The following is a 26728-nucleotide window of genomic DNA, read 5'->3' as shown; positions in this document are numbered from 1 at the left end:
TATCTGTACATGAGATGTCACAGTTCTGGCCATGCCCCCTGCACTGACCTGCTGCTATCTGCCCTGTGTCCCTCCCACTGGATTCTTCAGAAAAGATTAACCCCTTTTACCATCAGAAACACAGACTTAAAACTTGCGTAGCTTATGTATATATTGCTGACCATCAGATTTACACTGCTATATTTTTTTTACATAACTCGGACAAACCCTTTAAGGTTTTTTTGGCATTTTATATCTTAAATGCACTTATGTGAATTAATTAATAGTAATTTGGACTTTAAATTTGGTTAAAAACCCATAATATAAAAAAATACCAAAAATTATTTTTTTTTGATACATTTGAACACAATTTTGATGTTGTGGCAAATCATGACGTCTAGGAGTTTTTTCAATATTTTATTTGTTTTCAGCACACCAAAATACATGGAAATTAGATGAAAATAATCTAATAGCTTTTTAGTCGCAGACCTGTGTATCCTATCTTTCTAAACAAAATAAATTCATGACTTAGGATTTTTTCTGCTTTAAAGTAATGATGATCTCAGCAAGATACCTTGCTTATTAAGGCTGAGTCTTCAATTGCTAACCCACCACAACATGCTTCGGTATCCTTCTTATAAATACCTAATTGCAAAGGACTCCCAAATTGTAGTTTACCATTTGAACAATGGAATTATCTAACAGGAAATCTCTTGATCATTTTGTGCAAAATGCACAGTTACTAAAGATATGTCAACAACAGATGTTTCTGTCTCTTGGATATAGTAGAAATAGCCAGTAAATCTAATTCTATATTATATCTCCTAAGAAGGATCTTCTTTAGTATTTAATTCTGCATTTTTCCTTTCAAAGTTTTGGGTTTACAGGGTTATTATTATAATAGCTGAGGTTCTCATAATGTTTTTGACTTGTTTAGCTATAGTTTAAGCTTTGATTGGAAGGCTAATCTGCAAAATTGGCATGTCTCTTTTCTCAGATATTACAGGAGTGTTTCTCAACTTGGGAACTTTAAAACATGTGGATTTCAACTCTCAGAATTCATCAGCTTGCAAGATTAGCTAGGTGTTGACATCCATACATCTTAAAGATCTCAAGGTTGATTAACACTATATTAAAAGTATATTAAGAGTAATAGAGAAGCCATAGGATATAATCGTACTTAGTTTACTTGCATGGAACCATGCAAGTAGATATCTAAGTAGATATTATGAAACTTTGGTATTTTCAAAACTTGGAATCTTTAAGTCAAACTACCTCTTTGCCTCTCACAACTCAAAATATAGCTCTATATATGTCTGTTAAACTGTCAATTTCTTGGGTACAGGCAAATGTCACTTTTTTGCATCCAGATGTTTTGAAAAGCAAAAATAGAAATTCAAGACTTTCTGTAAAACTAGCATTTTCTCAGTAATAAACACAAGAATACACCAAATTAAACAAGCACAAAGAATAATGCTAATTAAAATAATCTAAACTGAATTTATGTATGACCATGCAACAATTATTTCCCAACCACCCAAACATTTTTTTCCATATTTATGATGAATTCATTGCACATTTACCTTGCTCAGAACTTTCCGGCTCATATTTTGAGGGTTAGCACTTGTAATACTCAAACATTCACCATTAGGACTCCAAAGCCAATTATTTTCCCTAGCTGATCTTCCACAGTCCTTTTCCCTTGTGCATCTGGAATAAATAATAACGCCTAATGTTATCCAAAGTAATTAAAATTTTTAACTCAGCACTCAGTCAAAATGAAATGACATTCAAACCTATGCAAATTGATAAATGACAGATGGCACACATTAAATGTTTTAATATTTCATTTTTCTTTTCGTTCAGTTTACTTATTGTTCTTTACGACAAGATAATTACCTATGAGCATTTAAAATGACAACAATAAGTGTACAAATAATTATCTTAAATACAATTTACTGTACAGTACTGGAAAATCTAATCTAATATTCAAGAAACATATAATGGAAAAGTAGCTTTAGCTGTTAAGAAGCTAAACTGCTTATGAAGTATATAAATCTGGACTGTTTTGATTATTCTTTAGCACTTTTCAAATTTGTCATTGGTTCTTTATTTTTAGCCCGAGGCTTAGCTCCCTAGGCTCTTACTGTGCCAGAGAGAAAAGCAAACATTTCTGGCTTTGGAATTTGTTATTTTTCATTGCTGGAGGGAATATGAATTTAACAAAGTTCTTGAGATATGATCTACTTTCAGGTTTTGTCAATAATTTTAAGGAATAGAATAGCATCGACAACTCCAAATAGAGCTAAATGCAGGAGAGCCCATCAAAATTTACTGTGACTTTGGGTGGCTGAATATTTTATTGCCTCATATGCATGAAATGTAAATAAAAATAAAAATACAATGAAACAACCACATGCATTCTACAGGAATAGATTTCATTAATACAGATCTTTTGAGATGGATAGCAAACCAGCAGCTGTGGCAGACCTAAATTTCATGAGCAGACACAGGGAAGCTAGACAACTGAAAATATTATGAGATATTGTAAGTACCTAATTATCAACGAGTCTAAACCCACACTGAATGGCACACTTGGCAAAAACTTTTTATTTGCAGCTCAGTGTGAGTGATCATGAAAGTTACCTCTCCTGAATTGCAAATTCTAGTTGAATTGTCTTGGGTATTTTAGTATGCTCTATTTCTTGCATGTTAAAAAATATCACATGCTTAATACAAGACATCAAGTATATTTTTAATTAAGTAGCAAAGTAGAATAGAAACAGAACTATCTTACTTAGAACTCTTCTGGGCAGAGTCACAAATTGTTATGATAAATTTTCCTGGACTACAGGAAACTTTATTTGGCCTATACCTTTGGGAAAAGCTAACACTGATGAATACGTTCAGTAATGTCTACTCAGACCAACAATGGTTTTCTAGAGCTTCCTCCAAGATTTTCTGCCAATCCCATGTGGCAATGAAACCAGTGGGCCTTCTCTTTGAACTGTTTGAATTGGTTTTTAACAGCTGTAATTGTTTATTTGTAACTATTTTTGTTTTCTATTTTAAAGTCTGTGAGCTGCCCAGAGTCACATATGAGAAATGGGTGACTACAATGCAATGGTGTGTGGGAAAGGCCTTGTGAGAATAAGCCACAAAACTCTGCCTACGGAATGATCAGTTAAGAGACAACTAGTCTGCAGCTGGATAGTGGGTAGAGCAAGAGACTCAGAAGTGTCCCTCTGTAATTTTGTAAAGAAGGCAGGAGGAGATCTGTACCTTCAGAGTTGTTAATGTAACTTTACAATGAAGTAGAATTAGCTGATTTGGTAGTGTTTCTTGTCTGGTCTACTTAGTAAAGCTAGCATATAAAATGAATGAATGAATGAATTTAATAATCTGCATCATACTGCTAAATGGTAGAAATCTGACATATGTAATCTGGGATTATGTAAATATGACACTAAAATAAAATGTTGGCAGTGTACAATAGCTGTCTTCACATAATTAAGACATTATCACTACTGACACTTAAGACTAATGAGTATCTACCACATACTGTGTTGCACCAAAGTGCTGTTACTACTGGCAAATGAAATCCCCAGTTTGAGGATAGGAAATTTAAGCTCCAGGATAGGAAATTTGTAATATGCCACAATATTCCTCAATATTTTTTTAAAAAAGGTAAGCATGTCTCTATTTCATTATTTTTATTTCACATTTAACTGTTAACATTTGTATTTTATGCTTTTTCCAAGTGTCCAGCATATGTTGCATCCATTTTTTCCTCCTTATTAGAGAGGTCTTTGCTTTAAGATTTGTTTTTACTTTAGGCATACCAAGGGAATTTCATAACTGCTTAAGAATTTGAATCTGGGAACCTTGGTCCTGGTCCAAGATTTGAATTATGACATGGACAATGTTGGTGAGTGCTGGGAGTTATAGTTTAGCTAGAATACTACAAGTTTTCTATGTAGAGTATTAACTATACCAGGAGTCTCCAACCATGGCAACTTTAAGACTTGTGGACTTCAACTCCCAGAGTTCCTCAGCCAGCAAAGATGAGAGTTGAAGTTCACAAGTCTTAAAGTTTCCAAGGTTGGAGACCCCTGAACTATAACATTGTAACCAAAATAAAAGAATCCAATGCTACAAGAAATAAATTTTATGTTCACTGTGTTCTGCTTTAAGGTTCTAACTTCTAGTATATTCTTGAAACTTCCCTGAGAAAGTGATGTTGATCTTTTTAATGTGGTTTTTTAAAATTTTGTCTCAAATCTTTCCTCAAGGCCACTATTATTTAATATTTGTTGGTGCCACTCACAGATTTGATTTGGTTTTACTACATGTATCAAACCATACATTTTCCTGCATAGATCTTTGATATCTCAAAATAATGAGAGAAAAAGTCATCACCAGAAGCCAAAAGAAAAGCTACTTTTCCAGGAAATGTAATTATTTTATTCATATTTTATGGGTGGCAATGACTAAATATTTCAGACCGTATGCATTGGCACTGCACTACTGAAAGCTTTTCGGTAATTTTGCTGAAATCTTCTATATATTTAGAGGGGAAGCAGGATCCCCCAAACCTAGCTCTTCCTATAATTAAGTAAACTGTGTGCCAAGTTTATGAACTTCATATCACAAAATCCCACTTGGTTCTGCCATGGGGTTAATTGTACTTAGAAACAGAATTTAGACCCATACTTCCTTCTGTTACTGATTAAAAATAAGCCTAGAGACATTCAAAAATTTTGGTTCAGCAAATTTTAAGCATACTTCTGAAATATCATTTAATTACTATGCTTGATCTTCAGTCAAGTGATGAATAGATTGTTCAGTAGCTGATAGAATGAATGGTAGTATCAGTATATTATGATGATGATGATGATGATAGTGGTGGTGGTGGTGGTGGTGGTGGTGGTGGTGGTGGTGGTAGTAGTAGTAGTAGTAGTAGTAGAGCAAAAACCACTGGGAACATCAGGTTCAGAAGGTTTTAGAGAATGAGAAAGTCAAGATCTTGTGGGACTTCAGAATTCAGACTGACAGGCACTTGGCCCACAACACACCTGACATAACAATTATGGTTCATTGATATTGCAATACTTGGAGATGCACGAATTGAAGATAAACAGCAAGAAAAATCACAAAGTACCAGAACTTGCAAATTGAAGTTGAGCGAATGTGGAAAAAGAAATTGTGCGTTGTCCTGATTGAAATTGGAGCCCTTGGAGAAATACCTAAAGGGCTACCTCGCTATTTGGAAATTTTAAATTTATCAGACTTGAATATTCTGATTCTACAAAAAAACCACCCTACTTGGAACAGCTTATATCCTCCGACGTTACCTTAACAGTTCCTAGGTCCTTGGTTAGGACTCGAGCTGTTGAACTACCAACCATCTCACCAAAGATTAACCTCATAATAACAACAATAACAACAATAACAACAACAACAACAACAAAATAAGATTTTGTGGGACTTTCAAATACAAATGGATCGTCATTTGGAGCACAACATGCCAGATATCATGGTCGTAGAGGGCCGAAGTGTACAGTTTATTGATATTGCTGTTCCTGGGCCTATTGGCTCTTTCAATCCCAAACATCTGGAGCACTATTTGAACACCATTGACATTGATCAAAATTACCATCAGTCAACTGCAAAAGGCAGCCTAATTCGGAACAGCTTACATCCAGTGATAATATCTGCAACAACATCAGACATCCACACCTGCTTATCCCAGGTCCTTGGGAAGGACTCAATAGGTGGTCAAAAACTGCCAAATATAGCATGGGTATCTGATTGATTGTATGACAAACCATAATAACAACTGCCTATGGTGGATAAAAATGCCAAATCCAGTCTAAACATCTGGCTGACTGTGTGAAAAAAACACAATAATAACATGAACTGTTTTTCTCTCAAAATTGCAATGTAAAAGTTTGGAAATTTTATCTAATGACTGTAAATTCTAGAAATGAAAAAAGAGAAACAATAAAAAGACAGGCAATTCCATATAATACCTTTAAATTGTAAATGTTAATGCTGGTAAAAATGGGAAAAGATATAGACTGGAAAGGTAATGTATATAAAATGAAAACTTATTCAAATTGGAAATAAAATCTTGCTTAAAGTTTTCCTAAAAACTCTCCACTCACATTTGTAAATTTAAATAACCTGTATATGCATATATAGGTAGTGTTTGTACATTTTGTGTTTTTAACAATATCGACTGGGATTTATTGTTTGTGATATGTTGAGATCCTCTCCCTAAAACAGCTCTTTGGTATTATGGTCAGAGATGGTATTCTGCCGATTTGGACCGGCTTGTCTGAACCAGTAGTGGAAATCATGGGTAGCTTCACCCACCCACCCCGACTCTATGGCAGCCCATTTAGGCACTTTTTAAAGCCAAAGTGCAGGCACAGATGTGCACACGTTCACATTTGTGAACCGGTAGAGAAGGTAAATGAATAACCATCCCTGATTATGGCACAGGTTTTTCAAGAAGTAAGATTTAATCTTATGCATAACCCAGAAGAGATCAATCTGAAATCACAGAGAGTGTATAGGCAGGTAAAATAGTTCACTTTTTAATTATGTTGTATGCAGTATGCTGCACAAATTTAAACAAGAGAAATGGTACTGAATTTCCAGTGGGCAGTTGATATATAAATCTAAGAAAGCATAAACATAAAACCGAAACTAATGTGCTAAGAATAATTTTTCTAATCAATTGGCTTATATTTCTGGTTAATTATTAGTTAGGTTAGTTTCTAGTTCCTTCAACATGTGTTTGAAAACACTGTGGCTATATCTCACTTCCTTTTCACCTTTATTAATTTTAAGGTAATGTTTAAAGATATTTAAGGGCTTTAAGGGCTCCAAGATCACTGTAGATGGGGACTACACCCAAGAAATTAAGATGCTTGCTCCTGGGGAGGAAAGCTATGGCAAATCTAGAGAGCATACTAAACAGGAAAGATATCACCCAGCCAACAGAAGTGTGTATAGTCAAGGCTATGATTTTTCCAGTTGCAACGTATGGCAGTGAAAGTTGGACCATAAGAAAGACTGAGCAACAAAGAATTGAGGCCTTTGAACTATGGTGCTGGAGAAGACTCCTGTGAGTCCCCTGGACTGCAAGGCAATCAAACTGGTCAGTCCTGCAGGAGATCAACCCTGACTACTCTTTAGAAGGCCAGATCCTGAAGATGAAACTCAAATACTTTGGCCACCTAATGAGAAGGAAGGACTCACTGGAAAGATTGAAGGCAAAAGAAGAAAGGGACGACAGAAAATGAGGTCACTGGATGGAGTCATTGAAGCAGTTGGCGTGAGCTTAAATGGGCTCCAGGGGATGGTAGCGGATGGGTTGGACACGACTTCACAACTAACAACAAATGTTTTAATACTTATTGTTTTAATTTTTAATTTTGTTGTTTTTGTGGACTGTAAGCTGTCTAGAGTAGTGTTTCCCAACCTTTTTCTGGCCATGCCCTACCTAAGCATCTCTAAAATCCTGATTCCCCCCCCCCCCGTGACATATAATTCTTATTTTACTCAAAAAGTGAACTCTACTCACACAGAGGAAGCCTAAAAGGCCATTAACTTGGTTTAAACAAGGTTCAAATTGCCCCATTGAAAATCAAGCTGCCCGCCTGTGGGGCATGGGCCCCATGTTGGGAATTACTGGTCTAGAGCTACATCTAGGGGAGATTGCATATTATGTAAATTTGATAAATAATTAATAAATAAGTATCAATGCTTAAATGGGCAAATTAAAAAAACCCACAAGAATTCTGTTGTTGTCATTAACTCAGTTTTGTAATGTCTATGCTTCAGGTGAACCAAATTGTAATTTTGACTAATGTAAACTGTCACCATTAAGGAACTGCCAAGTGTGAAAGGATTTGGAAACCTGGCATCCACCACATTGCAGACGTAATCCTGGATAAGTCTCTGTCATTGCATGCTGAACATTACAAATTCTAGTTTATCCTTCAGTAGCAAAAAAATTTTTTTAGAAAATGCTTCAGACATGAAAAACCTTTTAGCTAGAAACATAGACAAAAGAAAGCAAAATTTGACATAGTGTTTATCCCTTCTGCCTCTAATGATTTATAAGCATAATTTTTGGAGCTATATTAATGACCGTTTAGGGTTAACACACAAGAATAAGACTATCACTAGATAAATACTAAATGTTCACCAGCTGTGGCTTGGCAACTACCATTTTCATGCAAATTATATTCAAACTATACAAGAAAAAATGTAAATTGGTTTCCACCCTGCTGCTCATTATATGTTTATATTGTGATAATTTGTGATGAAGATTTTTCAGTTCTCATACAAATGCTTGGAAGAAATTAGTCAACGTCCTGGTCTTGTGAAAAGAATTAACTTGCATACTAAGATATCTCTCTTTGCTGCTGCTACAACACTTACTTTCCTTCTGTTACACACCATCCACAGTAAGGATCCCGTGCTTGGATGCAAAGGTTACAGGTGGAGTAACTAACACAGTCTTGGACAGGCAAACGAAATACCTAGAAAAGAAACCAATAAGAATATCACAGTAACTTTGAAAAAGAAACCATGAAAAAGGATGTTTGCACACAAATGGTATTCCAACAAGACATTTTGTACTCTTAGCTTATCCACAATTTGTCCTGCATTTTCCTTGAATAATTTAACAAAATGTTAAATTATATTATTGTTAAAAAAAATCTCAGGAACAAACATTCTCCAATACTATTCTAACCCCGGAAGATCAGTATCTTCTGAGCCATCCAATCCAATGAAAGTCCAATGATGGATTGGTTTATACCTACTTAACAACACATTTGTATGATGTAGTATTATGCTGAAAACTACTGCAAAGTTTTTTTCCCTTTTGAAACAATTCTCACTCAATCTGATCTTCTGTGATAAACTGCTTTTGAACCTGGGATTCCATTTAGTTTTAATAACTCCTAGCTAGCAATAAACACTCATCCCTTCCTCATCCTCTGCCCACTGAGCTGCGATATTAGCACAGTAAGTACCACAATTCTATCCTTTATAATGCATAATTGAGAGCTGGGGGGAAGGGAAGGAAGCACTCTCTTAGAACTAGGAGTGCAGGATTAATGGGTACTCCTTCATGTCACGGCAATGATCACTTCTTTCTGTAGAAATGTCAGTACAAGTATGTTGCAGATTGCATTTCACTGGATGCTTATACAACCACAAGGCAGCTGAAATTAATAGTACCACCCAGCCCCTCCCTCCAAGCCTCAAAATGCCACTCAAGAGTTTTTAAAAACTCTCATTGTTCATATAAAAATTCAATGGTCTTTGGGTTCTTCCCCTTTATTTCTTACTTCCAAATTTTCATTAATCAAATTGTTTTCACAAAGTGCCTTAGACACTTGGCATCCTTTGTCGTCAGCCCTCATTAAAAAAAAGTTTAGAACACACTTTGTAAATAATTACAACATACAGTTGTTTATGGGAGTTCTCATGATAATTAGTGAGGGATAGAAGGCTTAACATTTTTGAACCTCACTTCAAATTTGGCTGGGAGGTGAGTGAAGGGTTTCCCCAACACTCAGTCATGATGAGAAATGAATATTATGGTCTATATACATCCTTATTAAAGACACCACTCTGGGAGTCTAATAGGATTTATTTCAAGTCAATGTGCTAAGAATTAGAATGTCATATTTCATAACTGTTAGTCGTATTAAGTTCCTGCAATATCTTCCTTCAAGCAATTTAATATCAAAGAGATGGCTCTTAAGCCATATGACAAAAGCACTCATTTTAAAATCCCAGCACTTTCGAAGCAAATCATTATGAATTTATAACGCAATACAAATTATATATGAATGTATTGATTGAAAAAGTTCAGTACAGATTTTTCCACTGTAAATTTTGCCAATTGTACCTATTTCACAAACAAACTTCTGCTGATTATTCTTAACAGCATTTTCAAGAAATAGGAGGAGGCAGGAAATCTAAGCCATCAGGTGAACAACAACAATAACTAGTGTGAGTTGTTTTTAATTTAGAAGACTACATTTGAGAACAACCACATCTGGTTAAATAACATGATAAACAAAAACATAAGAGATTGTGGGAATTGATGGTGTGGGTATTCTCCGATTACTACATGAAAATTGGAATAGCGTACAGGAAGAATAAAAGTTTGATTCAAGCTTCTAGCAGCTCCATGGTTTCCATAATATTAACAGAAATGATGTAAAGGTTCCCCTCGCACATATGGGCTAGTCGTTCGTGACTCCAGGGTGCAGTGCTCATCTCCATTTCAAAGCCGAAGAGCCAGCGCTGTCCGAAGATGTCTCCGTGGACATGTGGTTGGCATGACTATATGCCAAAGGTGCATGGAACACTGTTACCTTCCCACCAAAGATGGTTCCTATTTTTTCTACTTGCATTTTTACATGATTTCAAACTGCTAGGTTGGCAGAAACTGGGACAAGTAACAGGAGCTCACTCCATTACACAGCGCTAGGGATTCAAACTGTCGAACTGCCAACTGAAATGATGTAGCAGGAGCTTAAGAAAATATCTAATGGTTTCTCTATATGATACATACTGGCTTCCTATCTGTATTGTCTGTTTTCCTGTGTCAAACATTCTGATAATTCTAAATATATTTTTGTGGGGGTGGAGGGTAGTTTTGCCCCAAATATTGCATCATTGTTGCTATCTTAACTCTGCTGCAAGATGCATGTCATCTTCTAATGGTACTTCCCAGCTACAGTTGGACAATAAATCACTACAATTATTTGCAACTGAGCCTTGTGGTCCAGTGGTTTTCATAATGGGTTTGAATTAAGGTCAAACCAAATGTTATGTTAGAAATAGATGCTGTGTGTGTGAATTAAAGGAGAGCTATTAATGTTAGTTGTGGAAATAAAATGTGGGAAAAGTGTTTTCTCTGCCAATATAACAACCATATTCCCTCTGCTGTAAATTTCTTAATACATTTCCCCAAATATCTGACTTTATTTATTTTATTCAAGAATAAAGAAAACTTAACTTGCTTCTCATGCCAGTAAAGGTAAACATGCAATTGCTGTAATTTTCATTTAGCATTACAGTAATTTGTTGATGGCTCATTAAATAGTCCTGCAGATAGGCCCTATGATGCAGAAATACACATTTAACAACACTTTTTATGATCTCATTATTGCTACCAAAGATGTTGTACCTTATCTGTAGTCATCACATATAGGTTCTCATGGACAGCATCAAGAAGAAGATCCTTTTTAATAGGCTTGTTTTTTTCAATAAGAACGCTAGCATATTCCTTTGCAGGATTTGACAAAGCTGCCTGAAATGCAGATTAGGTATATTATTTTATCTGTTTCCAGTCAAATTAGAATGATGATTATCCACTTAAAATGTATTTAAATACACACCTTTTGTTAGTTAAAATGATCCAATTAAATAATTTTAAGCAATGAGAAAATATGTTTTTATTTAAATAGTATTGATAACTTTAAATGTTTTTATTCCCAGGACAAATGGAAAGTTTGATTTGCCCTTTTTGTGATGTATTATGAAGCAATATGGTCCAGGCTTTCAAATAGCAAGTCAATATATTATCAAACAACTTTCCAATAGTTCCATTTTATTTTTAGCAGATATCTATTAAAGTGTTAAAACCACATAACTATCAGGGTGAGAGTTTATGACATGTAATTCTAGAATCATGATTTAGACTTTGCTTACAGAATAAGAAATATCATAGACTTAAAGAAACCATGATTGGTTAAGCAAACCTGCTTAAATCCTGATCAGCAGATAAAAATTAAATCTCTACTTTGATTCTTATATAAAGACATATGAAGACATGTTGAAAATAAAGTTAAACCTTATTTACATCTCTCATTCAACTCTAGGGACAGGAGGGAAAGTAGGCTACCTGAGGTCCCAAGTGTTTATTCAAACACATGCATAACAGGATATTAGTATTTGATTAAAAGCTATTTAGTAACTGGATATGGATTTTGGACCAATGTTCCTTTCCTCTTCCCTTATCATGTAGGTCTTAATCATTACAAGACAAATTTGTAAGCAAACTAGGATAAACAAATTATTTGCTTGCCAGCCTCAAATGGAAATTAACTCATAATTGTAAAAATGTTTCTGTGTCACTCCAGAAAATAGTTCGTTAAAATCCACTGTACATATTTTCTGCTGGGTTTTGACCACCACTAAATACTCTGATCCAATGCTTTCCCAATAACAGCTGCTGTAGTCTTTAAGATGCCAGAAAGCTGTTTTTGTTGCAGGAAGCACAGCTACTAAAAATGGAAATAATATTTAAGCATATTTCTAATCCTGGTTAATAGGCCAAACATAATGAACATAAATTAGTTTGCTCATATTGCTATGCCAGTGAACAGATGTCAAGTATCTAAGGGAAGAAGATAAAATGAAAACCTATGATTTAGATCTCATTCACTATTGCATTAGGCCCTGATTTAACCAGAGTCTTTTGAATTAAGCCATGACTAGTCTGGTATATACACTTCATTAATCCATAAATGAAATGACAATATTGAATTTCTGCCTAGAGCGCAGCCTTCCTATCACCCTCTTCATCATCATCATCATATTAGCCATTGTCTATCCACTGCAGGATGAAGGCCTCTTCCGTACATTACTGAGCTTTCTTTTGCCAATTGGCCCTACAATATCTGCTGATATCGTCGATCCATCTTGTTTTAGGTCCCTTTCCTGGATGCTTTTAATCAAGTGGGATCCATTCTCTGACTGCTGTGCTCCATTTGCCATCAGCTCTTCTTGCTATTTGTCCCTTTTATGTCTTCCAAAAGGTTTTCTAGATTGGTCAAAAGTTATAATGTCTCCCCCTTTTTTAAAAAAAGTTTCAGCAATATTTTAAAGCTCAATGTCTAATTTAAGTTTTTTAGAAGCTTAATATACCTGTCCCAACTCTAAAAATCTTCCTAAATCTTCCTGCCAAAAGTCAAGAGATACCCTTTAGGAGATTTTTTTTTTAAAAAAAATCTGAAAAACATAATCAAATATGTTTGGCTAATAAACTAATAGATTGTTGTCTTTTGGGAAAGGTTTTCCTTGAGGGTTGAGTTTGCACTGATTTTAGACTGAAAACTATATTTCAATTGTAAGTGATCCTCACTTAATGTCCATTCATTCAGTAACTGTTTGATATTATGACAGCAGGAAACAAAATGGCTAGTTATGGCTGATCCTGGAAGTTACAGTTGTTACAGTGCCCCATAGTCATGTGATCAAAACCTAGCAGTCCTCTTGCATTTATCAATGCAGCATGCATTTGAATTCCTCCATCCAGTTATGTTCTCCCATCCTTACCTTTTAGCCATCCTGCATGCCACTGCTGTTTCCTCTTTGTCCCACAACTTCTCCCAGTTGATCGTTGCTGTCTTCCTCCCCCCAAAGATCAGCTAGGGATGGTGGGTGGTGACAGGCATAAGAAAAAGCAGCAGAGTGTTGCGCAGCCAAAAGGTGAGAGCAGTGTGTGGAGATGGCCAGGAAGTTGAAGTGGAGATAACAGCAGTATGAGAGGAGGAGCATATAGTTTTTGCCTTTATGTGTATTGGTGTTCTGACCTAGGCTTCCCAAGATCATGAAGCAGACTCCTCGTTCCGTTAAAACCTCTTTTATTTAGTTTAAAGGGAATTCCTCTCCAGCAAAGCCCCAGCAAACAGTCTTTCTTGAAATTTCACAACTACAGACCTTTATCAGGCTTGGAGAGTTGCCAGGCCGATATCTTCCAAACACCATGCTGTAGCAGCAATTACTTGGCAAGACGTCAGGAACAGATCTTCACCCTAATGAACTGAACTAATTGTCTCCTGAAAACTTCCCTCCCCTTTTGCTCCTTTTTATTCCCTATGGGAGGGGCCATTCACCGTCCACCTGTGTCTTTCCTTCTGAGTTGACCCTTGCTCCTTAGCTGTTACCTTCTCCTGGCAACTCTGCACATGCACACATCGGGAACAGGCTTCAGCTGTTCTTCTGCCCCACTGATATCTGACTCCAAAGGCAGCTGATAACTATTGGTTGGCCCTGGCCCCATCTCTGCCTCCAACACAGAGCCCTCTTTAGAGCCTTCCTCAGACTCCAGGACTGGCTCATGTTCCTCCCCAACCTCCTCACTTGTCTGAGTCTGCTACCAGTTCTGCTGGCTGCAGGCGGGCCACAACAGTTGGTTAACAACCACTTTATGACAGAAACTGCCCCAAGTAGGATTGTTATGCACAGATTATTATATTCTTGAACTATGAGTTTATGAACTTTAAGCACATTTGAATCAGAGGGAGGAACTAATTTCTGAGTTATATATCAGTATCATAATCTTTTAAACAAGGTACAGAAGGTCCTAGACTTATGACCATGATGGAGCCCAAAATTTTTGTTGCTAAGCAAGACTGTTTCAAAGTGAGCTTCACTCCATTTTACAGCCTTTCTTGCCACTGTTAAGGCAGTTAAGTTAGTAACATGGTTGTAAAGTGAATCTGGCTTCATCATTGATTTTGCTTATCAGTGGGTTGCAAAAGGTGATCCGACTCCTGGACACAGTAATCATCATGAAAATGAACCAGTTGCCAAGCCATGTATTTTGATCATGGGAATGGTTGTAAGTGTGAAAAATGGTCATGAGGTTTTTTTTCCCCCAGTGTTATTGTAACTCTGAATTCAGTCATTAAGTGAATGGTTTTAAGTCGAGAACTATCTATATTGCCTTCTCAGAATTTATCCTTCAAATGCTTTTGGCTTCATTTATTTTATTTAAAAGTCAAACAATCACTTGGAATAACTTTAGGTCTATAGTCAATTTATGATGGTCGTAATTTTAGTATTCTATCTCACCTAATTTTTAGCATTAATTTACATAAGAAATTACCTTCAGAATTCTGCCGTCTGATGTTCCAACAAATACTACAGTCTTCCCATTCTCCACAGCAAAGGTCACTGCTGTTAAATTTATCCCTTCCTTTTTGAACACAGGTTCTGCAGAAATTCCTTCTTTGCTTCCCAAAGGATACGGTAAATGTTCAGAGCCACATGGAAACGTTACACTTGAATTCTAAGAAAGGAGGCATGAATTAGGAATCACAAATTCAAACAAATATTATCCTCTAGGATCGATCTGAAAATTCAAGTGTTTCAGAAAAATAGAAAAGCTGCATATTATGACATCTCAGTAAATTGTGAATTGATCAATAGATTATAAAACTGCATTATGTTCAACAATGTTAACATGTCATCTAGAAAGATTGTTCCCCATATGTAGGACCTGTAAACTTTACTCAGGTGCTCTAATGCTGCTGATACACTGCCATTAATATAATCAATATTTTTTTCTCCTATAAAAAATCTATTTGCAGAAGCAACTACTGTCCCTTGATACAGAAACCATGAAGGCATAATAATTCAGCCAACAGGAAGCACTTTTAAATTGGAATTATTTTATTGAAAGGTATTCATGGACGTGCTTAGGTTTGACTGAACTGTGCCTGTTTGAAACCCTTGAATGGCCAGCATAAAAACATAAATGAAATGCAGTTTGAAATAGGGGTCTTTCATATGAAATAATGCCTCAGAAAAAAGAAGATTTTATAAATATTATACAGGATTATCTCTATATGGTAAAAAAAGACACATTTGGGCTTACTAATGATGTTTGAGTCTTGTGGTTTTATCCTATGGATGGGAAACATCAGATGAATGCTCATCTTCCACAGCAACTTAATTATTTCAACTCACCTGGTGCGACGTAGTTTTGCATGGAGCATTTTCTGTTCTGAATGGTTTGTAAAATACATTGCGTGAATCCTTTGTATAACATTTCTCCCTGTTTTCTTCCATTTTTTTGTTGATATCGCTCAAATTATAAACACACATGGCAGACACCAAGGAGTCTTTTTCCATCCTCCTGAAAAGGCCAATGAGCAGCTTGTCCTGGGGTGGGGCCTCAAAAGCTTGTTCTGATGATGCCGGATGAAGTGTTGGGTGTTCTCCATGGACAGCAGCATAGATTGCATTGCTTTGATTAAAAGGGCCGGTGTCATCTTTACACTCCAGGTCCATTTCAAAATAGGAGTGGTAATGTTCATCTTCTTTGCAGAGTCGCCCAATAAGTGTCCTATTTATAGTGGCCTGCCTCTCATTCTGATTGAAAATGAAATAAACAAATTTATTGTCCTCAAAGATATAGAGGAACTGCTGTGAGCTTGAGTAAGGATATGCTGATTTAATAGCAGCAGGATCAGCGTACAATTCAAAAACCTCTCTCCCGTCTCCATTAAAAAGCTGCCGCGTGCTGATTATGACCCCGTTGTCATTCCCCCCATTGCCCTTCCCCACAAACATCATTCGGCCTTTTTTCAAGGAGGTGATCAGCCCCACAGTGGCTACATTCTCATCATTACTTGCAACAAATGATTTCTCCCCACTGCCGGTCTCATAGTAAGTCCTGTTGGAAATATTTTCAAGTTCTCTTATGGAGCATATGCCCCTAAATAGACTCCCACAAACGACTATTCTTTTCTCTTGCGTGTCCACCAACAGTAATTTGTTGTAATTGTCCGTCATTTGTTTGTCAGAGCACTGGCTTTCTTCAATGGGAGGTGTGCACTTTTTGTTATCCAAATGTGGCCCAGTGGTTACTTCAGCTATTGAGGGTTTCAAGTCTCTTGTGAGTTGATGCAGGGCATTTACGGCTCCTAAATAGACTGTCCCCGTATCATGGTTCACTGCTAGATGACTAAGTTCTGTCTTACTCTGGAACGTGTCCAATTTCTTTGACCGTAATGCGCAAGAAATGCAGGAGCAGCTCAGGATGCTCAATATCCAAATCCATAAAGCCATTTCTCTGTGGTACCTGATGAGCAAAAATTGAAAAAAAAAGAGTTTACATTGTGAATTCATAAAATAAAAGAAAACAGACCTTTGAAAATGAACAAATTGTAAATATGAAAAATACCAAAAATCTAAACTGTAAAGCAGAGATCAATCCACACAACCTTTCTGGTTGTGTGGATTGGTGGCAGTGAGGTGGGGGTGGAGGGGGCAGGTTTTTGAACCAGCTGCCGACTGGGGGTTGGGGATCCCCCCTGTAAGGCACATCATTGTACTCATCAAAACCTTAATTCAGTCTATGAGTGGCTATTTCAGGACATGGTCACAAGATTTGCCACTTTTAAATTACTTAGTCTTAAACAATACAGCCAAGGACAAACGGAGGTAGATGCAAGCATTCTATATTGACTCATCAGTACCTACATTACAATAACATATTAAAGGTAAAAATAAATGTTCCCCTCACACATATGTGCTAGTTGTTCCTAGGGGCCAGTGTTCATCTCCATTTCAAAGCCAAAGAGCCAGCGTTGTCCAAAAATGTCTCCATGGTCATGTGGCCGACATGACTAAACACTGAAGGCACACAGAATGTTGTTACCTTCCCACCAAAGGTGGTTCATATTTTTCTACTTGCATTTTTATATGCTTTCAAACTCCCAGGTTAGCAGAAGGTGGGACAAGTAACAGGAGCTCACTCCGTTATACGATGCTAGGGATTTGAACCACTGAACTGCCAACCGTTCTGGTCGACAAGCTCAGCGTCTTAGCCACTGAGCCACTACCTCTGTTTGTCTTTTGGCTGTATTGTTTAAATTATTAAAAGGGACTAATTGTTTTAAATTACTTAGACTTACTTTTAGATTATCTTACCCAGTTGGGCAAAGACCAAATCACGGTTTATTGTGTGAAAGCAGTACAAATCAAATAAATCTGAGGCAGGAGGAAGATATTGTCTTCTCACCCCAGAGATTTTTAAAATTACTTTCTAGTAACAGGCAGCCCATTTTGATTAATTGATAACTTTATAATATCCTTGTCTAATACAAACCTTGTAGAGATTTACAGCTTTAAAACAATGAAAACATACTGAAGTTTTGAAAACTGTATAAAATAACTCATAAAAAAAGGCTGGGAGATAGAAAATGATGCTGTCTATTTACACAGTTATATTTCATAATGTCAAAATCATAGCCTAAAATGCATACTAATACAGAACATTTTTTCGTTAATGGGGGAAAAAAACCTGAGGAAATCTCACAAGGTTATTTTTAAGTAAAATCTGAAAGGTGTAAAGAACAATATTTTTTTGTTTTATATAATACATACTTTTTATAATACATACTTTTTATAATACATACTTTGAAAACAAAACAAAACCGTAAACCTATTTGAAGTGAAAGACTCTGAATATTAAAAAGGTAGGGTTGTCACAGAAAATGTCTCCCAGGTTTCCGTCTTTTCTAACATGTAGCAAAGTTAAGTCTGTGACATAATGCCATCCTGTTGGTATTTTCCCATTACTGACAAAAAGAAAGAAAAAAACACTGAAGAGAAACTTAGCAGAATGTTACAGTGAGGAAAACGTGGACACAGAACTTCGATCAATGGCAATCATTCTTTGTTTTTAACAAGTGAAGTTCTGCCATTTGCATTCTGCATTTCATCGTTGCTAATTCGCTTCCTGGTTCCATAAAGGAAAAACAAGCGACTCCTTGCATCTCTCATAGGAGGCCCGACTGATTATCTGCAAAACCACTGAAAGAGAAGGAAGTAGGAAACGCTGCCCATTAAGAGAAAATAAAACGATGAATTCTGGAATAATTGGCATTCAGTTAATCTGGTGACTAATCATGGAGGCCACTAGAGAAAACCATATCTTCTCACTCTTTAATTAAAACAGAACTTATTTTTTTTTCTTGGACTAATAAAGTGCATCCATTAACACTATCCCTTTTTAAAGGTGGTTTGAGAAATTCTGTCATGAAAGGTTAATGCTTTCATGGCTATTTAATTAATTCCTAAAAGAAATAAAACAAAGGTGGCATGCAATTTTTCATTTTTCAGCCCCTTCTTCTGTGCTAAGAGTTAGGGCAAAACTCAATAGAAGCTACATATTTAAGCATGAATCTTCCCTAATCATACAAGTCAATTAAAGAAAGGCACCACTCAGTGAGAACAGCTGGGATTTTTTTGCCTGTTCTGTACTATGCATTCAGTGGTGGGCTCCAACTGGTTTAACAACCGGTTCGGTGATTGTGCACCTAACACTCTTGCGTGCAGCATTGAAAATACAGCAATTTGAAGCTCAGCTGCTTTCTTTCTAAGGTAAGTAGAACAGTGGAGGCGCAGAAATATATAGGCTTAAGATACAGAAGGATCTTGACAAAGTTGAACATTGGGAGCTATCTAATAAAATGAAATTCAATGGAGAAAAGAGTAAGGTTCTACGTTTAGGCAAGAAAAAATGAAATGCTCCGGTACAGTATAGGTGGTACCTTGCTCAACAGTAGTCACTGTGAGAGGGATCTTGGATAACCATTTAAATATGAGCCAGCCGTGTGCAGCAGCTGCAAAAAAAGCCAACAGAGTTCTAGGCTACATAAACAGAGAGATAGAATTAAGATCACATGAAGTGTTAATACCACATTAAAATGCCTTGCTAAGGCCACACTTGGAATACTGCATTCAGTTCTGGTCGCCATGATGTAGAAAAGATGTGGAGACTCTGGAAAGAGTGCAGAGAAGAGCAACAAAGATGATTAGGGGACTGGAGGCTAAAACATATGAAGAATGGTTGCAGGAACTGGGTATGTCTAGTTTAAGAGAAAAAAGGACTAGGGGAGACATGATAGTAGTGTTCCAATATCTCAGGGTTGCCACAAAGAAGAGGGAGTCTAACTATTCTCCAAAGCACCTGAAGGTAGAACAAGAAGCAATGGGTAGAAACTAATCAAGGAGAGAAGCAACTTAGAACTGAGGAGAAATTTCCTGACAGTTAGAACAATTCATCAGTGGAGCAGAATTTTCCTCAAGAAGTTGTGAATGCCCCAACACTGGAAGTCTTTAAGAAGATGTTGGATAGCTATTTGTCTGAAACGGTATAGGGTTTCCTGCCTAGGCAGGGGGTTGGACTAGAAGACTAATAAGAGCCGAGTTGGCGCAGTGGTTAGGGTGCAGTACTGCAGGCCACTTCAGCTGACTGTTATCTGCAGTTCAGCGGTTCTAATCTCACCAGCTCAAGGTTGACTCAGCCTTCCATACTTCCGAGGTGGGTGAAATGAGGACCCAGACTGTGGGGGCAATATTCTGTAAACCGCTTAGAGAGGGCAGAAAGCCCTATGAAGCGGTATATAAGTCTAACTGCTATTGCTATTGCTATTGCTATAAGACCTCCAAGGTCCTTTCCAACTCTGCTATTGTATTGTATTGTAAATCAGCTGTGCCGCACAAATCAACTGAGCTAGAAAGAAGGAAATATAGGACAGGAAAGGGCGGGTGCAAGTGGGTGGGGCTAGCTGATTGTCAGAACTACCGGTTCGCCTGAACCGGTCTGAACCGGAAGCAGCCCATCATTGTATAAACTCCCCCATTTTTTCTCCCCAGATGCTTTTAGGTCATGCTTTACCAACATGAGTGTCCCATGTGAAAAAAGTAATGCAGAGAAAATGACCATAGGATAAAGGCACACGCAAATATGCACTGTACAACCTTGAATTTCTTTTGCTTCAGTTTCTGAGATGTTTGGCATTTAAATTGTAGACACAGAAAACAATAATAAATATTGTTGAAATCAAATGACCCTTTTAACTAGAAAATGAGTTTATGCGATCCAATATTTGCCTTCTCTGCAGCCTAGTTTATTTTGATTTCTATCATTTCTGCTCAGCCCATCATCTTCTGAGTTATTTAAATGTATATGGTACACATAAGTTTCGCACATTGAATAGTGAATCTGAACATAAAACAAACATTGAAAGCAATATACCTGGAAGTCATATATACTTTAAAAGACAATTATCTGTGTTTTTGCATTGATATTCGAGTTTCCAACAATGTCCAGAAAATTGAGCGAGCTCCTGGTTATCTATGATACTTTGCAAAATAACTGGTTTGGGGCTTTAGAGTTGTACTCTTTGTTTATACTGACATTAATTTTTAATTCATAATCAGTTTAATTAAATGAAACATCTTAAAGCCACATTTTTTATTTGGGAAGGTAGTAGTGAAACGTTGCACATTAAAGTCCTGTGATAAGCTTTGGTTAAAATGAATGTAATTAAATTTTTCATATTATCAACCCTCGTCTTCTTGTAGATCTCTTCACCTTTCACTGGTTATTCCATGTTTTGGAAGCCAGCTTATATTGTTCCAATGCCTTCTTAGTTCAGTAATTACTTAAAGCCCAGCTATTTTTATCTGAGCTCTAATTAACAATCAATAAACTTGATTAGTGTACTCACTAGCAACAGCCTACAGTAAAGAACAGAAGCAACCAAAACTCCATCTGCTATTAGAGAACACTAATTTAATAGACATGCAAGACTGGCACATGGCACATAGCCAGCTATGCCGTAATAAAAACAGAAGAAAGGAAATGCTGAGGATTGGTTATAGGAGGAAGAGGAAAAGTCATAGACTCAGTGAGAAGCCACAGAAAATGGAAAGTTATTTAAGTTTGTTTATTAAATGAGTATAGTCACTGGCTATTATATACATTAACATTGCAAAAAGTAGCGGCTTAAAAAAATCTTAATTCAAAACTAACTGCACATGATTTAGTAAATTTTAGTTGATTATTTTCTGCAAACGTTATACTTTCTGATATGGCTTTATTAAAATCAGATAAAAGAAAGCATCTTTTTTTCTTCTTCATCTGAACTTAGCTGAGAATTGTCTACCTTTTTCAATTTATTTCTCTGAGACTTGATAAGTATTATGGGTAATATAAAAGATAACATAGTAACAAGGGCAGACCCTTTGTTTAGCACAGATTTACTGATATTTACCCTCAATTACAGGGACGTGGTGGCTCAGTGGGTAAGATGCTGAGCCTGTTGACCAGAAAGGTCGGCAGTTCAGCAGTTCAAATATCTAGCACCGCATAACGGAGTGAGCTCCCCTTACTTGTGCCAGCTACTGCCAACCTAGCAGTTCGAAAGCATGTTAAATGCAAGTAGAAAAAGGGACCAACTTTAGTGGGAAGGCAACAGCATTCCGTGTTCCCACGGAGATGTCTTCAGACAGCATTGGCTCTTCGGCTTTGAAACGGAGATGTGCACCGTCCCCTAGAGTTGGGAACAACTAGCACATATGTGCGAGAGGAACCTTTACCTTTACCTTATCCTCAATTACAGCCTTGATCATACCCTGTAATCTTAAAGTTTTAAATGCTTGGTGAGCTTTACAACTGGTTGTACTGACTTTTCAAGCTGCATGTGAAACAATGTGCAGAGTTCTGGAAAACGTAGGGAAAGCTTTCAAGAGTTACATTACTAAGTTCAGAGACTTATTGAATCCTACACCGAATCAAGGATTTGCTGATAATAAATATACTTTGGAATACACAAATACGTTTTTCATTACATGAGAATGCAGCAAGATTTATTTTTTAATTTAATTAATTTATTAGGCTCTCTAACAATAGAATCAGTTTGGTGTAGTGTTAAGGAATCAGGGTAAAATCTGAGAGACCATGAACTCTAGTCCTGCCTTAGGCACAAAGTCAGCTGGGTGACCTTGATTCAGTCAGTCTCTCTTAGACCTAGGAAGGAGTCAAATACAATTGATAATTGGCCAAGAAAACTGAGGAGATATTTCCAAGAGTAATCATTAAGTTGAAGGTGGGTATATACACACACACACACACACACACACACTTTAACATCTTCATAAATGATCTAGATGAAGGAGTAGAAGGGGAACTCATCAAATTTTTAGGAAACACTAAGCTGACAGGAATAATCAACTCCGGAAGACAAGCTCAAAATCCAAAAAGATCTTGATAGACCTGAGCACTGGGCCCTATATAATAAAATGAAATTATATGAGATAAAAGTGAGGTTTTTCACTTAGGCAAGAAAAACTGTATAGGTACACGTTAGGTGAAACATGGCTTAATATTAATAACTGTGAGAGGGATCTTGAGAATCTTAACGGACAATCAATTAAATGTGAGCTAACAGTGTGCGGTGGCAGCCCAAAAAGTCAATGCAATTCTAGGCTATATTAATAGAGGAATCAAATCAAGAACATATGAAGTTCTAGTATTGCTTTATAAAGCCTTAATAAGACCACACTTAGAAAATTCATCCAATTCTGGTCACAACAATATGAAAAAAAATGTTGAGACTCTGGAAAGAATGCAGAAAAGAGCAGCAAGAATGATTAGGGGACTGAAGGGTAAAATATATGAAGAATGATTTCAGGAATTGGGTATGTCTAGTCTAATGAAAAGAAGGACTAGGGGAGACATGATAGCAGTGTTCCAATATTTGAGGGAAATTGAGGCTGAATAAAAATTCCAATAGTCATAAATAAGATGTACCACGTCAGGATGGATCTCATCTGGATCTCAAGAGACAGGTGCTCCAGAGGGCAGGCACCATGAAAGAGATTCAGTTTTAGTAAGGGTACCTGAACCATGCCATGCAGTGAGATCAATGGGAAGGGAAATGAGATCAGTCAGTACTTATTAAAATTGCCTTACAGTGTCCTCTGAGGTGATGCAAAATGTTTACTTTATTATTCCTGCTGAATATGATTTAGTAAGCATTAAATCAATGATGGTGAACCTGCTTGGCCTCCACTGCCTCAGAAAATCGTGCAAGAACAAGGCATGCCATCTCACAGTTTTTGGAGGCTGCAGAGGCTGCACCTGTTAACAGAAAGCAAACACTGCCTGAAAGTAATCACCTCTACCTCAGGCTCACCTTTGGCGCTACTATTATGTGGCCTAAATGGGGACAGATAGAGAATTGTTTCTATTTTGTTTGGTCTGTGTGTGACATGCCAGCAGAGTCATAGTAGGCATTTTCCAAATTTTTGACTTGCCAAGCCTAAAAGGTTTGCCATCATTGCATGACATAGTAATTCACTTGTGTTTTATAATCCTTCCTTAGATTTTACTTTGTTGCTAATATCCTAATAGTGTTACTTTCAAGATTCATTCATGAAAAAATGTTATTTCAGTTTCTCCAAACTCTGGTAGACACATATGTAGACACACTCTACACTTAGCTGTATTCCTTGCCTATCTGCTGCAAAGTTTAAATACATTTTTATGATATATTTCACGTATAAGCTATCTGTGACTTTTCTGGTTCAGTTATTTTGGTCACTGGAGTGATCTTTCTCTTGAGATGCAAAAAAATCTGAATTTTTTCATGCACCTCAAGAGGAAGACAATTCCTCAGCCCTGAAACAATTTACAAAGTCCTTCTTTTGGCCCCAGCAATTCTCATTTCGGGTGAAAGAAGTTTATTATACCTGCTGCCTTTACTGCAGGAGGTAATTCAGAAAGCATTTCAGTTTTCTGCTTCATGGATTCATGTAAATATTGCCCAGATGAAGCACTGTCCCCTCTTTTTTTTATATAGAACAATCCATTTGCTTAGATGAGTTTTGAACTCTCAAACATGACAACAGTTACTATTTGAAAATTAATCATGTCTATTCAATACATTTTAATAAATAAAATGATTTCAAAATTTCGGACGAAGGAACATTACAGTAATATGAACATACCCTGCTTACTCCAATCATTGTGTGTCCAATCACACTTGGCCTATAAAGAATTCTATTCTATTCTATTATCAATATGCAAATTGCTGCATGTACAGATATATGCTTGATTTTCTATTTTTTTCCTCATTTTAAAATGGATTGTGTGGATAAAGACTGCAAGTTTGCCAAAGCCACCTTAGGAGCTTCAACATTAAAATTAAGATCTGAACCTGATTTCTCATTTCCAAGCTCAGCTAGGTATGGCACTTTTCTGATTATTTAGTTAGTCCCCTGCATCTGAGCCCCTGTGAAGAAGGACATCACAGAATATAATAAAGCAGGCTCCCTGTTCAAGAGATGAAAGTCCCAAGATGGCAACTTATATTGTTTAAGATGAAATGGATCCATGAGGTTTGTCAAAGCACATATATTAAGTTACTCTGAGAGTCGGATGGGTGGTATCTAAATCTGACATATAAATAAATAAATAAATACATAAATAAATTAAAACTGGTGGAATTAAAATTTCTTTATTCTCTGCCTGATACCTAATCTTTCTTTTCTGGCCATATTTAAATTTCCATCCCACAGCGGTGCCAGTTAAAGACGGTTCTCAGAAATCTCACAGAACTGTGAGGTATAAAGGGTCTTTGACACAGAACCTTATTAGTTATGCAGTTCTTTTCAGTTTCAATCTCAAGCTGTGTGCATTCTTTTTTCATCCTCCGAAAACCGTCAAGGCCCCTCATTTGCCCTGTACATCTGTTGGGATTAATTGAATTGCAAAGCATTCTGTTTTGAGAAACCTGTTCTCTTCCTCTACCCATTCACACTCTCCAGGGGCTGGGGTTATTTATTTACAATTCCGTTTAAGTCAAATCCTTCTCAGGAAATCAAATTTGTCAGATTATTACCAATAAATATGCCCTATAAAGAGCAATATTCAGTTATAGAGTAAAATATTTTCAAGGAGCAGAAAATACTTTGAAAAAAGAAATGTCAAAGAAGGATACAAAAGGATAGCACACTGCAGGTGTCTTTTCTTACAACAGGAGAAGAAAATGGTTGTTATTAAGAAAGGTAAAATACAATTTGCATGGAAACCATTTTAGATGGCTCCATCACATTGCAGGCACTTTATAAGAAGGTTCATTTTCAACTTTAGGAATAAAAGCCTGAATATTAAGTGTACCAGTTTCATTGACAATAAATTGTACTTTTAGAATGTCTTCCAAGATGAGACTCCCCCCCCAAGACAAAGAGCAGCCATTTTTCTTTTTATGACTGAACCAATGTTAAGATCCAAGAACATGATTAGATGTTTTCATTAACAAGCTCAATAGCCAGTGTTTTATAGAATATTGTCTTCCTAAGAGTTCAAACAATAGAAAGGAAAAAAAACCCTAATGATTTCAGACGATTAAAAGTGCTAGTCATTCCTGACTCCGGGGGATGGTGCTCATCTCCGTTTCAAAGCCGAAGAGCCAGCGCTGTCCAAAGATATTTCTGTGGTTATGTGGCCGGTATGACTAAATGCCAAAGGCGCATGGAATGCTGTTACCTTCCCACCAAAGGTGGTCCCTATTTTTCTACTTGCATTTTTACATGATTTCGAACTGCTAGGTTGGCAGTAGCTGGTACAAGTAACGGGAGCTCACTCCGTTACGCAGCACTAGGGATTCAAACCACCAAACTGCCAACCTTTCTGATCAACAAGCTCAGCATCTTAGCCACTGAGCCCCCACGTCCCTTTTCAGACTATTAGGGGGGCCTAGATATTTGGAAAGTGCAGTTAACTACTATTTTAAAGATATCAGAGACAAAAAATATGATTTTGGTATCTGGATTATTATTTCTGGTCAGTGGAATACAAATGAATTCCTGTCCATGCTTAACTACTATGTTACATGAATTAAACTGTCAATTGCATTATGCTTATGAAAAGCCACTCCCCTAAATGCTTTAAACTTTTCAAGTGCACTCAATAATAGATATCCCTTCATTGTTTTCTTGTCTTTAAAAACCTGCCAAATAATAAAGCAGCTCATCTTGTGCTTCAACCTTTCCTGACATTCCTGTTGAGAGAAATAATGTAATACATATATAAACAGCCAAGGTGAGTCATATT

The 26728-nt window shown here is 36.7% G+C and overlaps 1 protein-coding gene across 5 annotated transcripts in view; it reads right to left on the bottom strand.

Annotated features, from left to right (window-relative positions):
* Window positions 1-26728, bottom strand: part of PLXNB2 (plexin B2) — a 388095-nt gene that overhangs the window by 108202 nt on the left and 253165 nt on the right. For 4 of the 5 annotated variants that reach the window (XM_032220723.1, XM_032220725.1, XM_032220722.1 and 1 more), the window contains 5 exons: window positions 15781-16897; window positions 14918-15100; window positions 11210-11332; window positions 8437-8537; window positions 1563-1689 (listed from right to left, as the gene is read on the bottom strand). In XM_032220723.1, coding sequence (XP_032076614.1) covers window positions 1563-1689; window positions 8437-8537; window positions 11210-11332; window positions 14918-15100; window positions 15781-16897 — 1651 coding nt within the window. The remainder of the gene's footprint in view (window positions 1-1562; window positions 1690-8436; window positions 8538-11209; window positions 11333-14917; window positions 15101-15780; window positions 16898-26728) is intronic. The other variant, XM_032220724.1, reaches the window with a different exon arrangement.

This window comes from Thamnophis elegans, chromosome 7 (assembly GCF_009769535.1).
Source record: "Thamnophis elegans isolate rThaEle1 chromosome 7, rThaEle1.pri, whole genome shotgun sequence".
Classification (NCBI taxonomy): domain Eukaryota; kingdom Metazoa; phylum Chordata; class Lepidosauria; order Squamata; family Colubridae; genus Thamnophis; species Thamnophis elegans.
Note: the sequence above shows the minus strand (reverse complement) of the source record. Positions and strands in the feature narration are given on the sequence as shown.